Source organism: Stenella coeruleoalba, assembly GCF_951394435.1.
Source record: "Stenella coeruleoalba genome assembly, chromosome: 1".
NCBI classification, from domain to species: Eukaryota; Metazoa; Chordata; class Mammalia; order Artiodactyla; family Delphinidae; genus Stenella; species Stenella coeruleoalba.
The window spans coordinates 172,630,723-172,647,611 of NC_137169.1; the positions used below are offsets into that span (position 1 = coordinate 172,630,723).

At 40.0% G+C, this 16,889-nt stretch overlaps 2 protein-coding genes across 3 annotated transcripts in view; one reads left to right on the forward strand and one right to left on the reverse strand.

The window, feature by feature from the left end:
• NIBAN1 (niban apoptosis regulator 1) overlaps positions 1–16,889 on the forward strand; it is a 236,244-nt gene that overhangs the window by 63,108 nt on the left and 156,247 nt on the right. Inside the window, exon 1 of one of the 2 annotated variants that reach the window (XM_079935299.1) lies at positions 10,430–10,841. The exons of the other annotated variant lie outside the window; for it this stretch is intronic. Within the exon in view, the coding sequence (XP_079791425.1) occupies positions 10,787–10,841 (55 nt within the window). The 5' untranslated portion in view covers positions 10,430–10,786. Of the gene's footprint in view, positions 1–10,429; positions 10,842–16,889 lie in introns of those variants that run through there. 2 annotated transcript variants of the gene reach the window in all.
• On the reverse strand, positions 5,377–5,610 carry LOC307187268 (reactive oxygen species modulator 1-like; the record flags this gene model as incomplete). The annotated part of the gene is made up of 1 exon (XM_079923096.1): positions 5,377–5,610. One exon carries the CDS (start codon positions 5,608–5,610, stop codon positions 5,377–5,379), a length of 234 nt encoding a protein of 77 aa, XP_079779222.1.

The following is a 16,889-nucleotide window of genomic DNA, read 5'->3' on the forward strand; positions in this document are numbered from 1 at the left end:
TATGGACTCTAGATTTTTTGGGGGCGGCGGCATTATATTGATAATTAAATCGACATCTTTAAAACAAATCAGAAATCTAAGAAACTTTATAGTAAAATAAAAAAGAACCCAGTGAACCTAGAGCCATATTCTTATATAAGGTATATATAGTGTGTACATGTTCTGTACATGTTGTTTACTCTCTTTTTTGTTCACATAAACATTGCAACATATCTTGAAGTATCATGGCTTATTGAATCATTATTACATCCATGTGGAGCCTCCAGATTTTGTGTTATGCTTGGAAAGGCTTTTCCTAATCCAGGATTATAGAAGAATTCCCTCATAGTTTTGTCCAGTACCTTTAAAATTATATTTTAATTTATCTGGAATCGATTTTGTATAAAGTTTGAGCTTTATTTTATTTTTTTCCAGATGGCTACCAGTTGTCCCAATAAAATACTATATCAGTTAAAAATGCTTTCAGCTGTGATTGTAACCAGCGGAAAAACAGCTTAAGCAGTTGGTACATTTACCAAGTCACACAACAAGAAATCTGGGGTAGGGTTGTTCCAGAGTTGGTGAATTCAGTGGTTCAACAATGATTTCATGGACCCAGATTCCTTCCACATTTTCAGTGCGTTGACTTCATTCCTTTATTCAAACTAAAAATTGAGGGCTTTGTCTCTTCTACATTGTCCTCAAAACAAGGTTAGTTCTATAAGAATTCCATTTATGTCGATAATGATGCTTTTGTAGCACTGAGCATATTATTATCAGATTTGCAGAATATCTTTCACATTGCAAATTAATTGAAGTAGGAATCACATCTATCAAAAGTTTCAGCTATTGTGTCCAATACAAGAAATATGACATTGTCATTCTAATGGCTATGTATGTGACTTCCCTCTGGAGTGGGATTTGACAAAATTGGATACAACTTTGATGGAATTGGCCAAGAACTGCCTCAGCTCCTTACCAAATCCTGCAGCTCACGTGCCTCTGAACTTAGGCATCTGTTTTTCCCTCGAGTTACAGTGAAAGAAGCATCCCTGCTCCAGCCAAGGCCAAAGGCCAATGCTTCCACATGGCTGTGTATCTTCAGTTCTTCCCTTGCTCTCATTTATCATCAAATTCTTTCTCTCTACTGCACTGTTTCCATTAGCAGTCTAACATGTCTCTTGGTGCTCCAGTCTCCTGCAATCACCACTCCATTTCTCTTCCCCACTCCACAGAAAAATTTCTGAAAGCCAAGTTTAACTTGCTACCTTTTTGTCCTTGCCTCCCATTCCACCTCAACACACTTCAGTCAGGCTTTCATTACTCCATTCTCCCATCCCCACATTGATAAGAGACAGTTCCTATTAAGGCTGCCAGTGTAGATGTCCATGCAGTCGAACTCTTCTGATTTTCTTATGACTGGCCTGGTAGCTTTCTCAGCACCTTTTCTGGCTGCAGACCTCTAGCAATGCTCCAGGCTCTCTACCTGCACTCTCTCCTACAGCCACGCTTTAAATATCATCTATTTATGGATGACTTCCAAATCCACACCTCTTCTCCTCTATCCTGAGGTCTAGACTTGTTTATCTAATTACCTTTTGGCATTTCCACTTAAGTGTTTAATAAAAATGTCAAACATAACATGTCTAAAGCAGAACCAATTATTTTTCCCTTCCTCCCAATTTATTCTTCCCAGAGTCTTCCCCATCACAGCAAATGGCATCTTCATTTGCCCAACTGCCCACATGCAATTATCAGCAAGTCCTATAGGTACTTAACAAAATATGTCTTTAGTCTGGCTACTGCTCTCCCTTCTCCACTGCTACATCCTAGTAGCCTGGATTACTAGGATAGTCTAATCAGTCTCCAGCTTCCTCTCTTTTTCACCTTGGTCCATTCTCCATACAGCAGCCTCAGTGATTTTTCTAAAATGAAAATTAAGTTATATGACTTCCCTCCTCAAAACTTTTTAAATGGTGTCTCATCACCCTCTGTGATAAAACTCCTTTTCCTGATACCCAGGGTTCTACAGTGTATGGTATTTGCCCACCTAACCTCATTTTATCCCCTCTTCATTCCAGCTGAAGCACTATGGCTATTTTTCTTTCCATCAAGCACACCAAGCTTGTTCCCATTTCAGGACATTTGCACTTGCACTTGGAATATTCTTCCTCTTACATTTGTGTGGGTGTGTCCTCATCATTCAGGGCTCAGCTCACATGAGAGTTCTTAGAGTCCTGTGCTGAGTAATCTACTAAATCACTTGTGTCTTTCCCCACCCTCTGTCATTCTCCACCACAGTATTCTATTTTAGTATTTTCAAAGCATGATTTATCAGGAACTGAAATCTTATTTATTTATTGACATGTTAATCATCATTCTCCACTGGAATATAAATTATTTTGAAGGCAGAGTCTTGGGCTGTCTTATGCTCTGCTATATTCCCGTTATTTGAAACAGTTCCAAATGTTTATCAAGTAGTGGGTACTCGGTAAATGTTTGTTAACTGATTTATTACCCCATCTTTGTTCTGGGCAGTCACTTTACCTCTTCTGATCTCAGTTCCTTCAATATTAAGATGAGGAAGCTTGAAGAAAAGGATACCTGAAATTCCTTCTGGCTCAGTCTGCAATGACTATGTCTTAAAACCTACAGTAATTACAGGAAAAATCTTGTTGCATCAAAGATTTGTATCTACTGAAGAATATTCTTTTTTTAAAATTAAAAAAAATATATTTATTTTGGCTGCTCCTGGTCTTAGTTGTGGCATGCGGGATCTTCGTTGTGGCATGTGGACTTCTTAGTTGTGGCATGCGAACTTTTAGTTACAGCATGCATGTGGGATCTAGTTCCCCAACCAGGGATCTAGCCCAGGCCCCCTGCATTGGGAACGCAGAGTCTTACCCACTGGACTACCAGGGAAGTCCCATGAAGAGCATTCATTTATTCATTCATTCATTCATTCAACAAGCTTCTTCTGAGTGCTGACCATAGCCTGGTACTGTTCTAGGCACTGGAGGCCAAGTCATCTCCATCAAGATTATAGCGCATCAGTCTCAACGAACAGAAAACCTAGAAGGTTAATGCTATCCTTGTTCTCCAGCTGATTTTCTACTGATACTTCACTTTCACAACAGTTTTCTCAATTTTGCTTAGTTTATCTACACTGGGCTCCCTTTAAGTTAAAGTTATTATCACTATTACCATAGTTAATTTCCAAGAATTCTAGGATAAAGTGACATAATTTATGTGGCTATAACTTTAATAACACCATGTAAAACATAGGCATTAAGGCTGCAGATTTTCTGCCAATCTGATTTAGTTTTTTTTTTCTTTTTTTTTTGATTTAGTTTTAATCCAAACGCTGCCATGCTTCCAAATTTAATTGCAGCTTGACTTAAACTAAAATTTTGAGTTTTATGAATCTAATTTTTTAAAAAAGAGATTAATAAGGAACAAAATTTGTATATATTCAGGTCAAGATGTGCAGAGGACTGCTAATTCTCTTGCCAAAATTTGAGCCAGCTGGTTTTAAATTTGAATTAGAATGAGTGTATATGTAGAGCCAATCATTAATCAAATGTCTAGAATGAAAATAAATCACTTTCAAAACTGTAGAGAATGAAAAATGATTAAGAAAAGAAAAGCAAATTGTTATACATTGTGCTAACTGCCATTTGTCAGCACAGGCTACAAATCACTCATAGAAAGCAATGTCTACTTATATTTGCTTTAATCAATTATATAAAGAGGTATAGTATAGCTATATAATGTTTTAATATTGCATACAAGCACTATATTTAAAGCACTATATATTGGTCAAAATGCTTTTGGTTGGGAAGGAAGACAGAAATCCAATTCAGGGGAATACTTATTGTTTCATGTAACTGGGAAAGCCAGAACTCAACTAATGTAATGTCATCAGAGAATTCTTCTCTTTCAATCAGGGGCTCTCCTGGTGAACTAATGTTCACTAGCAGCTCAAGATTCATATTCTACCAGTTTATCAACCCAAGTGGAAAGAACCGGTTCTTTTTCAATAGCTACAATAGAGAAATCCTGGGCAAGATTCTGACTGGCCCAGTTTGGAAACAAACTAACAAAATGTGTTTCAAAGGTCCTCACACTCCTAGATTACTCTTTTTCTCCTTCAAAACGGTTATTCTTGCAGTGAGCTGATCTTAGCTAAATTTTAGGAGAATGTAATCTGATTAAATTGATTCACCTTAAGGTATTTAAAATGATAGCTTTATCATTTGCAACTTATCAATAAATGAACTGATAATTGGTACAATGTCAGAATAAGAAAAGGACTTAAGGCAGTGTGGATAAAGACAGTTTTAATCAGGTTCACTAAATCATGCCAATATAGAAGGATACATTCTTTCATACACAAGGCATAGAAATCTGGACATCTCTGCCCTTCTCCTCACACTATTTGTGAGTGCAAATATTTGGCGGTGTATTGGGAAGATGCTGTGAGAGTGGTCTGTCCTTGGTTCAGGCAATAAGAGATACATGGTAGAGAACAGAAAAGAAATAATAAAACTAAGTCAGCTTGTATTTTTTTTATCATCATGTACAGAAATTCTAAACAATATCAGTGATATAATATCCATCCCCACCTTGATGGACCAGTCCCACTGTTCCTGCATCCCCCTGGGGTTCCTTGCCAATACTTCCTCCCATCTCCCCATTCAAGCATGCCAGAATAGAAGTCAGAGCCCTGGCATATTACTTTTCACAACTATTGATACATGACTAGGGGAATTAACGTATTGGTGACTTGCATTGTAAAGAAAAGAGTGAACTGAGCCTGCAAGAGGAAAAATTCAAGAGACAGTGTTTTACAAAATGGATTATAATTCATGTGTTATAAGCAGTAAGTATAATCTTGAAATATAAAATAATTGAATTAGCCCCTCAAATAAATTCGACAGGAAAAGTCTATTCTGGAAGAACAATTCATTTGTCAGCTGAGCAAAAGAAGCTTATAAGGAACAGCTGAATAATGCCAAATGTCTGTTAAACTAATTTAAAGGCAAGCATATGAATTTGATTTGGATCAGAGTGTCTGTCTTCCTTGCCATGTAGCCCTGGCCCGGGAGGGAGTATCATTGCTGGTCCAGCAGGTGGCACTCTTTTCTTTGTGCACTAGTACTAAACTAACAACTAACTTGTCCAAGTACAAGGTAGTTTAGAGTCCTGCCTTCAGAAGAACCCTATAATCTGTTTATCTATGGCAATAATATGGTTATAGATTTCACAAGGGCAACTATGCTGGTCTGGTCTTCGTCAAATTTTTTTCTTAAATCAAAGACTTGTTTTATTATGGTACACGGACTGGGACTGATGTGAGAGGGTGGATGTAGTGGGCAACCACTGCCCTGATTAGCATCAGATGTCCATCCCGATGGCCATGAATGTGCCAAAGGTGCCGCCGCTCTGCATCATGGTTTTCCTGACACTGCCCATCAGACCCCGACCCCGTATTCCGATCCTGAGACAGGAAAAGATGCTGAAGAGCGCCCCCGCCGCCATGCCCGCGGTGCAACCCATCACAAAACCCATCTTCACGAGGTGGAAGCAGCTTGGCTGGAACTGTGCGTAGGGACTCAAGGCCACCAGCATCTCGCTTGTGGCCTTGGTCACTTTTGGTCTTTGTCAGATTTGAAGATTGGTCCATACACATCTAACTACCCCATTGGGTCTAGAGTTTGTCATCCTTAGTTTTAAGCCTTTATCGGTTTCTACGCTATGTCTAAGGTCTTGCACAATGCTGGAGGTCTACATAAAATTGTGATGATTCGTATTTGAAAAGCAGGTTGAGCAAAAGTAATGTTTCTCAATTAAAACAAAATATTTTTCTAATAAAAATTCCACACATTCTTGGAGCTTCTGAAACTTCCCCTCAAGAATCACTGATGAGAAGTTGGATTCCATCTTCTACATATTCTTTCTAGAAAAGATTTTATCCAGTTAATTTTCTACAGTTTGTATTACAAAAACAGGTTTTTGTGTCTTTCAAATATACAATTAAAACATAATGGGCACATTTTTTTCCCTTTCAAAATTGATCCTAATGTCCTACCTCCTGGAGAGTGTGATTTGCTGGTCACAAATTAAAGGTACTATAATAAGCACAAGAATAAAAAGAACTAACATTGATATGTTAATAAAAGCAATTAATAACCAAACAGTAAAACACCTTTTCATTTATTACCTCTTACTACCATGCTAGCGTCATTTAGAGAGTGCTAAATATGTGCTAGACATATTCATATGTAATAAGTTCATTACATATATGATATCATTTAATTTTCAGATACCCAGTTTGAAGAAAAGAAATATAAAGCTTACAAACTTTATTTCCCCAAGTCATGTGGCAAGTCAGTGTCAGAATGAGGATTTCTAAAGCTTCTACCCCTGAAAAAGACAGAACATATTAGAGTATTGCAACAATCTTGTTAGTAAGTGAAGGAGCTTCATTTAAAAAAAAAACAAAAACGGTTCATAAAATGACTTTCAATAGTTAACCCTATTTTGTACAACAACCTATAACAGATATTAAGATTAGGCCTTCTTTAGAAGTTGTACAAAGAGGAGAGGGGAAGAGAGTGTTAAGTAAAGATCGGAGAGGGTCAGAGACAAATTAAATTGATTTTACAATTTGCCTATGTTTAGCACAATCTTCAAAGAAGATTATTCAATAAAGAACATAAGGAAATATGTTTTAATAAGCCTAATGTGTTTAATTTGCCGTGTGTGTTAAACAGGTAAATGTCTTTAATATATATAAAGCTCTTACAAATCAATAAGAATAAGAAATCAATAGGAAAATGGAAAAGTATAACAATAGCCAATTCAGAAAGGAACACATATGGCCAGAAAATCCATGGAAAAACTAATTAACCTTCTCGTTAAGAATTTCAAAATTAAACAATAGAACGTTATACCAATTTCAACTCCCCAAATTGCCAAATATTAAAAGGAATAATGAAAATAATAATAATAAATAATAAAAGACATGCCAAAGTCCAATGTGATTGAGGAGTAGGGAAATAGGTATGCATCCATTGCTAGTAGATAGGTGAATTAATTTACATTTATACAATGAACTATCATGGACCTATATCTAAATATTTAGATGGAAATATTCCAGATGAAAAATTATGATACAGATTACAGAATACATATAGAACATCATTTCATTTTGATAAATAATTATAAATAAATGTATATATAGTTATAAATTATAATTGCGTATACATTTGTATGTAAATTTGTAGGAATCTACATCAAACTGGTAATTGGGGTTATCTAAAGATATTGATGTCGGGATTTGGGTGAATTTTCCAGGTTTTTTCTTTTTGTTTATCAGTAGTGTCTAATTTTTCTATAGTAAAACCTGGTTACTTATGTAAATAAACAAAAGCAAGATTCAAAATAAAAGAAGCAGTATCGTGGTTAAGAGGATGAACTCTGGAGTCAGGTAAGCCCAGGTGATGGGTGACCTTGATAAATTCCTTAAACTTCTTAATCTTGGTTTCCTTACCTGTAAAATGGTGATAATAATAGTGCCTACCTCAGTGGGTTTTTGTGAAGATTAAATTAGACAGCTGATGTGACCTACTGTTTGTGCTTACCAGTCAATCAAGTAATTACAGAGCTTATACTCGGATATTACAGGGCAGTACAAGGTACTTGGGGAAATGCACAGTTTGAGATTGTCCCTGCTCTGCAGGCAGTTAAATTCCCAAATAGACAGATGTCACTAACTCAAATGAGAACGTGGCAAACAAGGGGTTCAAAGTTCTATGACATGCAAGGGAATCCCAAAACACAGTCACATTTTCAATGTGCTAAATGTCTATTAAACTAATTTGTTCCTTCAAAAAAAGGTAATTTAAATGGGTGAATTATATTTCAATTAAGATGTTAAAAAAAGGTAATCATTTTAGTATGTGAAACTTACCTGAAAGAAATGGTCTCAAGAGTATTTTAAGACCCAAAACACTGATGCGATACAAAAACTAACATTGTAAAGGAAATTTTCTAAACTAGCTGATTTGAATCATATGAAGTTGAATCTGGTTCATAAAGTTATTGAACTGCTTGGAGACTCATTTTAGTGTGTGATTAATAAAATGATTCCCACATAGGATTTGCAAATATTAAATACTATGACTAAAATAATGAATTCCTTAATTTTTCCTGTAAACCGATTGGGGAAAAAGAGCTTTATTCGGGGAAAAAAGGGAGCAGAAGTTCTTGCTTAATGTAACATCAGTGATTTTCAAGGTCCAATTAAAATACACTTTCTCTAGAAAATTGCCTCTTTGACCACTCTGTCCTTCTGATAATAACAATCCTAGTTTCCATTTACTGAACACTTATTATGTTCCTCGCAATATGTTAAGTGCTTCACAGACCCAATCAAATTTAATTTTGACTATACTATGAGGTAAGTGTTATTAGCTCCATTTAACAGATAAGGAGACTAAGACAGGTAAGTTAAGAAACTTGACCAGGTCACATGGCTATTAAGTAATCTATTAGGTTAGGATTCCAAGCTGGAACTGTCTGGTTACAAAGCTTGTTAATAACTACACCATACAAAGTCCTTCCTTGTACTTTGTTCATTCTGTGAATGCTACAAATGAGCAAAGAATGATAGATCAGTATAATCAGCCTTTTCTCAGTGTATTCCCAAATAAGAGCTAAAGAGCTAAGACAAGCTAAAACTATACTCTGGCAGGAGATCCAAACTAGTTTTATTTAATAACAATAACAGTATTCTGAGGCATAATTATAGCAATTTATATAATGAAAGGAATTACTACTCTGAGAAAATATACTTAATAGAGCCAACTAGAATATTGAGAAAAGAGTTGAACATTGAATTGTTTAAATCATTGAATAGTTATCTGGAAATGCTCTTTATTCACTGAGATCACAGCTTTCATTGACTGCAGATTCTTACATTTTATATTTCACGCATTCACTTATTCAGTAGCCGTCCACTGAGCACCTACTATGTGCTAGGTGTTGTTCTAGGCTTTTAAGGTATATCAGAGAACATAAAATCCCTGTCCTTAAAGAAAAAAAAATAATAAAAAAGAAAACAAATAATTTTTTAAAAATCCCAAGAAACAACAGTATCAACAAAGACAATCCCTGACCTCATGGAGTTTCCATCTCAGTGGGGAGAGACAGACAATGAAATATATGTCAGATGATGCTAGGTGATATGAATAGAAATAAGAAAGGGTAAGAGGCAGAGAGATGAAGGCTGGTGTTTAAATAGGGGGTTAAGAAAAGCCTCTCGGAGGTGTTAGCATTTAAGTAGAGCTATGAATGAAGTGAAAGAGTTGGAGAGTAAGCCATGTGAATTACCTGAGGGAAGAGAAATCTAGGTGAAGAAAGAGCATGTGCAAAAAAGGCCCTGAGCTTGGTGTGTCCTAGAAGAGGCAAAAAGGCCAGTAGGACTGGAATAGAGAGAGCAAGGGGGAGGGAGAGTGTGTGATAGATGAGGGCAGAGCCGAGTGTCTGTGACAGACTTTGTGTTTTTTTCTCTGAAGGAGGGAGACCAGTTAGGAGGCTATTGTAATCATCCAGGTGAGAAATGATGGGATTGATAGCAGTGGAGGGGATGAGAAATGGTTGGATATTGGATGTATTTTGAAAGTAGATTTGAAAGGATTTACTGATGGATTGGAACGTAAGGTGTGAGAGACTGGGTGTGAGGTATGAGAAATCTTTGTGCTAAAACGCTAGATAATTAACCTTGGAGGGAAAAGCCTTCAAAGTCCTCCACAGGCCTGGTTCTTGTGTGAACAGACCATTTGACCTTGGAGGTTAAGTCAACAGGAATCACTAAAATCTGACTGCTAAGAATAGGAAGAAATAAGTGGTGACCCTTCTACCAAGCTGGTTCTTGTTTGGGAGAAGCTGCCAAGCTAAACAGTGGTTGTGGGAAAAGAACAAGTGCACTTTCTAATGAACTATTTCTAGTTTGCGGAGGGGAGGAACCGAACCTAAAGATGTTAAGAGCAGACTCTGATCAAGGCCCAGCCTTCGGTTCTCCCTAGCTTTTTCCATTTCCCTCTTTTTTTCCCTTCATCCCCCACTCCCTCCTTGGTCCAACTTCTTGGCTGCAGGAAGGGACAGTTTACCACTGGTTCTCAAACGTCAACAGGCATCAGAATTACCTGGAGTGCCTGTGAAAACAGATTGCTGGGCTCCACTCCCAGAGTTTCTAATTGGGGCGGTGTGTGTGTGTGTGTGTGTGTGTGTGTGTGTGTGTGTGTGTGTGTGTGTGTGTGTGTGTGTGTGTGTGTGTGTGTGTGTGTGTGTGTGTGTGTGTGTGTGTGTGTGTGTGTGTGCAAAGCAAGGAGCTCTGGAACTCCACCTCGTGAAATGTGAGGGGGAAGGTTCCAGCTCACAGAGGTTTCCAGTCACTAGGGAAATTGTCCTCTTACCCCAAGGTGAAAATAAGAAGCCAGAGAAGAGAAGAAGCGGGAAGTAGTCCTTCCAGACCAGACATCCCCTCGGAGCTTCCCAGTGAAACGAAGGCGGGAAGACAGCCCCGGGCCAGCCCACAGATCCTCAGAGGGCGCGGACCCGTAGGAGGCGCCCGAGAAGGCCGCGCCTCTTGGAGGAAGTTTGCCCTTTAATTGCAGAGCTCAGATCTCCGTCTCATCAACTTCCAGGAGCGGGCAGCGGGCGCCGACGGGAGTGTCAGTCCCTCCCGCCCAGGGACTGGGTCGGGCAGCCGCGGCGTTCAGCGTTCTCCCGCACCGTCGCCATGGGCGGCTCGGCCTCCAGTCAGTTGGACGAGGGCAAGTGCGCCTACATCCGAGGTACGCCCGCCGGGGGCTTCCCGGGAGCGCGACGCCCGTCCGCCCGGAGCCTTGCGCCAGGCTGGGCCCCCGGGCACTGGCCCCAGAGGGGGCGACCCGACCGGCGTCCGCAGCGCCCCTGCCCGCCACGACCCGCTCTCCACCGGCGTGCGCGGGGATGACAGGGGCGCACGGGACGCTCAGCCAGGGTTCCCGCAACCGGACGGCAGCTCGGCCTGCGCGCCCTGGCCCGGGTGGGGTGCGGGGCAGCCAGGGCGAAGGGGCTGGGGTTGCTTAGGGAAGCGCCGCCGGGCGGTTGGGAGACGCAGGTGAAGGTTGTGGAGAGGAGGACCACCCAGCTGTCTCCACTCCGGCCGCTTCGTTGTCTGTTCTGCACATCCCGCCCCCCGCCCAGCAACACCTCGCCGTCCTGTACCTGGCATTGGACTCAGTTCTGAGCTCTTTCTGAACTTGCCGCAGAGAGAACAGTGGGGATGTCCCCTCGCTTCTAGAGATTCCCCTGGGGATTCCCGGCATATAAGGCAGAATTTCCCTGGCCTGGTTTTGTAAGACGCAGCGTCGGCCACAGCTTTACTTGAGCTTCATAGTGTCACTTGTGGGATGATTTCATCAGAGGCAGAAAGGAGAATGTCATCAGGCCCCCAGGTTGTGCGGTTCCCTTCTCTTCCCGGAGGTGAGAGGTTGGGGAGAACCGAAAGAGGAACACTGGCATATTGGGTAACAGTTGCTAAAATTGTTTATGGGGAGAAACTCATTCGAGACCCTTTCTGGAATATAGTGATACAGTAAAGAGTGTGAGGCAGAAGAAAACAAAACCCAAACTGAGCTGCAACTGCAGGAAATCATGATTCTTTATCTCCTGGGTGTAACTGGCCTCTTTCTCTTCTCTCCCCCGCAAACCTTGCCGACAACCACTACCTAACAGTTGGTTATCTTGTGAATTTAGTTTTTCTGGCTTTAGAAATACCTGCTAAACTAGGTATTATACTCTAGGTTTTACCCTAATTCTGCAAAACAAAGTTCTTTCTGGTACCTCTTTCTGGCCCCTGAACCGTTTCCTAAGAGGAAAGCATTTATTTAGTGTCTTTATTCCAAATTTGCTTTCAGTCACAACATTTAAAACCATTTAAAAAGGATATCAAATTAGGGCACTTGAGAGCAATTTAACTGATTTTCCAGACTTCTGCTCTGGTGCTTTGAGATGTAGAAGATCATCAACAACTCCTACTCTCAGGGAATAAAACTTGGTCAGGTATCCCTTTGCTGTTGTTTATTTAAAATGGGGAAAAGATGGATGATTTGTTTATATGAGAAAAAGAGCTAAACCAAGTCTGCCTTAATCTTACAAATTTGGCTACATGCTTGTTATTTACACCAATGGTTAGGGGACTGAAAGAACAATGTACTAGAACGTTGTGAGAAGGGGCTTGCATTTAATTATTAGCAAAATATGTTTATGGCGTTTATTTTATAAAACTTGGTTTTACTGAAAAGCATAGAAACATCAAGTTGCAGCATGGCCTCTACGGTAATCAGTGGAAGTCCCGCAATGTGAGGGGGTTAACTTGCTTGAAGAAGACTTCATGGTTATCATGGATGTTGCTGCAGACGCAAGCATTGTACTCATGTGATAAGAAAATGTGTTACCTTTTTCATTCTGAAATTAAATTATGACATACAAAAATATGAGCTAGCTAGTACACAGGAAGGACTTGTAATAAATGCATTCTGAATGCATAAAACTATAAGCAGATTGTGTGACAGTCATTATATCCTCTAGTCTTGTTCAGTTATATCTCCTCATTATTTGTTTGGGAGGGCACTTTCAAGGTATGTAGGGGTGGAGGGAAGAGAAGAGTTAAAGTTAGAATACCTCCAGAGAAAATGAGAAGTTGCCTCATTTGAGAATACTAGTCTTGCCAAAAAGAGAAAAGAGCACTGGAAAAATGCATGGTGTTGTGAATTGTTAGTGCATGAGCAAAAGAAGTTCATGAGGCTGTGATTTCCTGATGGTTTTGAAGCCCCAGATCCCTGAAAAAAACCATACCCCTGTCTTCACTGCTTTGCCCATCCGTTAGCCCACAAATATTCTCAAGCTTTGATTTAATTGTGAGCAGAACAATTGAAAGTATGACAGTAAAGTTTAAGCACGATTTTATAACCTTTCTCATAAAGTAGCCGCCAGTGAAATATTATAGATTTGAAATCTCCTGTAGCTGAGAAAATAACTTTCTTTCAAGCTTTATAAACTCTGCCAACATGGAGAATAACTAGTCAATACATTTGGAGTGAATTTTGCTAACTTAATCTTGTACGTGTTATGAGCAGCTGTATTGCTAGTAGGCTAATGATTCTGTATCAGCACTTACTTTTGGCCAAATCATTTAATAGCTGCCACTTGGTTTGTGTGCCGCAAAACTTTGTATTATTAGCGATCTTTGTCCCATGGATATTTTGAAAGTACATTATTTTTTAAGATTTGGTAAATCTCTAGGTAAAGGGGCACCAGAAGTGTTAAAGGAGTTACTTCATTTCTAAAGATGTTAGTTTTGAAAATTAGTACCGCGCTCATGTTTCTTAACAACAGAATACATTTTGGGGATGTGTCTAGAAGTCTTTCAGTAACTTCCCTTGATGAGATGTTGCTATTAATAAACAATACTAAGACCAGCTTGTAATCACATGGGTAGTGTCATCTGTTAGCCGTCAGGAATGCTTTTAGCAGTGACCTAAAAGGATCTTGCTTTAATGAGAAAGAAAGCTCATAAAATCCAGGCATCAGTAGTCAATTTAGGGCACTTTTCTCTTTTCCTGCCCTGTGTTTTTTTCCTTTTAAACTTTTGGTATGCCTAAAAGTGAACTACAGCGTCAAAAAACACAGCGTTTTCCTGTTAAAGCAATAATTTTATTTCCTTTAAAAAATTACCATTGAATTGTTGATGAATCAAAAGAAAACAAACTTGAAAACTCTCTCACATATGCCCTGTGGAGGGTCGGAAAAGTACTGGAAACTCAATGCTGCGGCTGAGAACTGAGGGATACTTGGGTTCTTGGGGTGGGCTGGGGGATGCTGGAGGACACCTCTAGGCCTGGTAGCAGCAAATAGCAGTCAAGAAAACTGTTCTTCTCCTAGACTGACTATCTCATTGTCAGCCACACCTCACCTGTAAAGCGGCTTCCTCTGAAATATTCATCAGTGATCTGATGCTTATAAAGGAAGAAATGAGTTTCAGCTTAAAAACAACATATATTTCTCTCAGAGGAATTTTCTCATATTTATACCATGAGGGTTAACTTAGGTGGCTGTATGTGAAATTTATGCTGATGATAGTGTCTGGAGTAAAGTCTCCCTAGACCAGGTGAATGGAAGGTAGGGAGTTTGCAGTCTCCTCAACCTAGATGCGTAGTTATTAGTCCACACCTTTGCTTGTTCTTCAGCTGTGATTTGTTGGTAGGAGATGGGCAAAAGAACTGGTCTGATGTAAGCTCAGAGTTCAATTTATCTCTAGTAAAAGTACAGTTGACCCTTGAACAATATGGGGGTTAGGGGTGCTGACCCTCTGTACTGTCGAAAATCTGTGTATACTTATAGTAGGCCCTCCGTAACTGCGGTTCCTTGCTGTCCACGGATCCACATCCATGGATTCAACCAACTGTGGATCATGTAGTGCTGTAGTATTTACTATTGACAAAAAGTAAGTGGACCCACGGAGTTCAAACCCATATGTTGTTCAAGGGTCAACTGTATATTGTAATGGAACTTTAGGATACAGAGTGTGGTAGACACTATTAGATGCCAACCCAGCATCGTTTCCCCATTCCTCTTTCATAACAGAGCCCCGGTTTTGTTAGGGCAGCCCTCTGTTTCAGAGAGGCTAGCCCCACTTATGGCTTCTGAGAGATGGGTGCTAGTTGGTCCATGCCTATCATGGTGGTGTGTTCTTGTCAGTGATTGCAGTTGACCCTTGAACAACATGGATTTGAACTGCATGGGTCCACTTATATGCAGGGTTTTTTCAATAGTAAATTCTGCAGTACTATATGATCCACAGTTGGTTGAATCTGGGCATGTGGAGCCACAGATATGGAGGGACTGCAGTTATTGAGGAACGCATATATGGAGGGCCAGCTGTGCAGAGGGGGGGCGCCTCTCACACCCATCTCCCCGCTGATGTTCAAGAGTCAACTGTATACAAGACATGGGATTGTGATGAAATCTGGCCACTGAAGCTTTTTTTTTTTTGCCTGTGTTGGGTCTTCGTTGCTGCGTGTGGGCTTTTTTCTAGTTGCGTTGTGGTGCGTGGTCTTCTCATTGTGGTGGCTTCTCTTGTTGTGAGCACGGGCTCTAGGCGCGCGGGCTTCAGTAGTTGTGGCACGCGGGCTTAGTTGCTCTGCAGCATGTGGGATCTTCCCGGACCAGGGATCGAACCAGTGTCCCCTGCATTGGCAGGTGGATTCTTAACCACTGCGCCAACAGGGAAGTCCCTGTCCGTTGAAGCTTGAAAGGAACTTTGCTGGCTGCTTCTAAGAAAACTTTCTTCCCTTTTCAAAAGGAGAAAAAGGGAAGAGATGTATTCTCTCCTTCTTTTGGATTTTGTTGCGTCTGAAATGTGATGCCTGGAACTGCTGTTTTTATCTTGATGAGCAGGAGGGGCACTAGCTTAAGACATAGGCAACACCTGGAGCAGTGCCAGGCTGAGGCAGTCTCAGAGAGGAGAAGCTGGAGCCCAGCAAACCTCGCTGATTGCCTGCCCTCCTCTTGAGTACATCTTGTTATGATAGATACTAAGTCCTCTTTGAGCTGGGCTGGTAGAGACTGCTAGTTATCCCCTAATATAATTCTCTCTTGCTTTTTAAAATAATAGAACTTCCAAATGTTAGCTGGCCACACGAACTCCTAGAATAAAGATATTTCCCAGTCTCCTTTGCAACTAGATAGGGTCATGTAACTGAGTTTTGGCTAATGGGATGTAGGTAGAAGTGCTGTATGCAGTCCCCAGAAAGTGACCTTAAAGGGAAAGGGTGTGCCTTTCTTTGTCCTGTCCTCCATACTGCTGGCTAGATTGCGAAAGTGACTGGAGCAGCCATCTTGGACGATGGCTTGTCCTTTAAGAAGGAATTCATGCAAAGTGGAATAAGTGGACAAAGGAGCCTAGGTTCCTGAGGACTTCATGTAGTAGAACTTACATACCAGCTTTGGACTACTTACCTCTGGACCATAATAAGGGAGAAATAAACTTCTATCTTACTTAAGCTAGTGTTATCTGTGCTATTACTGTTATCCGCAGTCAAACTTATCCTAACTAATATAATTTTCTTCTGTTATTTATGGCCCAAAGCATTCTAGCCAGTACACTAAGTGCTGCCTTATTAGGTCCCCCTCAAGAAAAATTAATCCAAAGAAAGTAGGAAGTGGGTAAGAATTATCCCATTAGTATTTGTCTCAGTTCCTAATTTGTAGAAATAAATGGGTTCTCCTAAGAAGTGAGGAATTGCAGTGCCTCAGGTGGGAAGAGCAGGGACGGGAGAAAAGAAGAAGGAGAGGGCCCTGTGTAAATGCACAAAGATATATTGATCCCATTATGTTTTAATTTAAGAAATGACAGTCTACTAGTGAAGCTGGCAGGAGTTTTGCATTAGGAAAACTATTGCAGATTAGGAATTTCTGGTGGCAATTATTACTTTCTACTACCTTTAGTCTTTGCGAATGGAAATCAAGACTTTGGGAATTTAATGTGAATTGAGGTTCTTAGATTCATCAAAAATAAAGACCCTAGGCTGAGACAAATCAATATTTTCTCCCGTGCTTTTGGAAGAAAGAGTGATCTTCCCTCTTTGGTCCCAATTCATGTTCTGATGAACGCATACAGTCAGATGCTAAATCAAGATCTGGTTTTGATGAAACACTTTTTTTTTTTGCCTATGGACATTGGCTACAAGAGGATCACTTCATCACGGGTGCTTTAGTAATAGTAACTCCTAGAATGACAATAGTGATTTTTATTTATTTTTGCTGTGGACTACTGAGCTGATTATGGTTTTACTCTG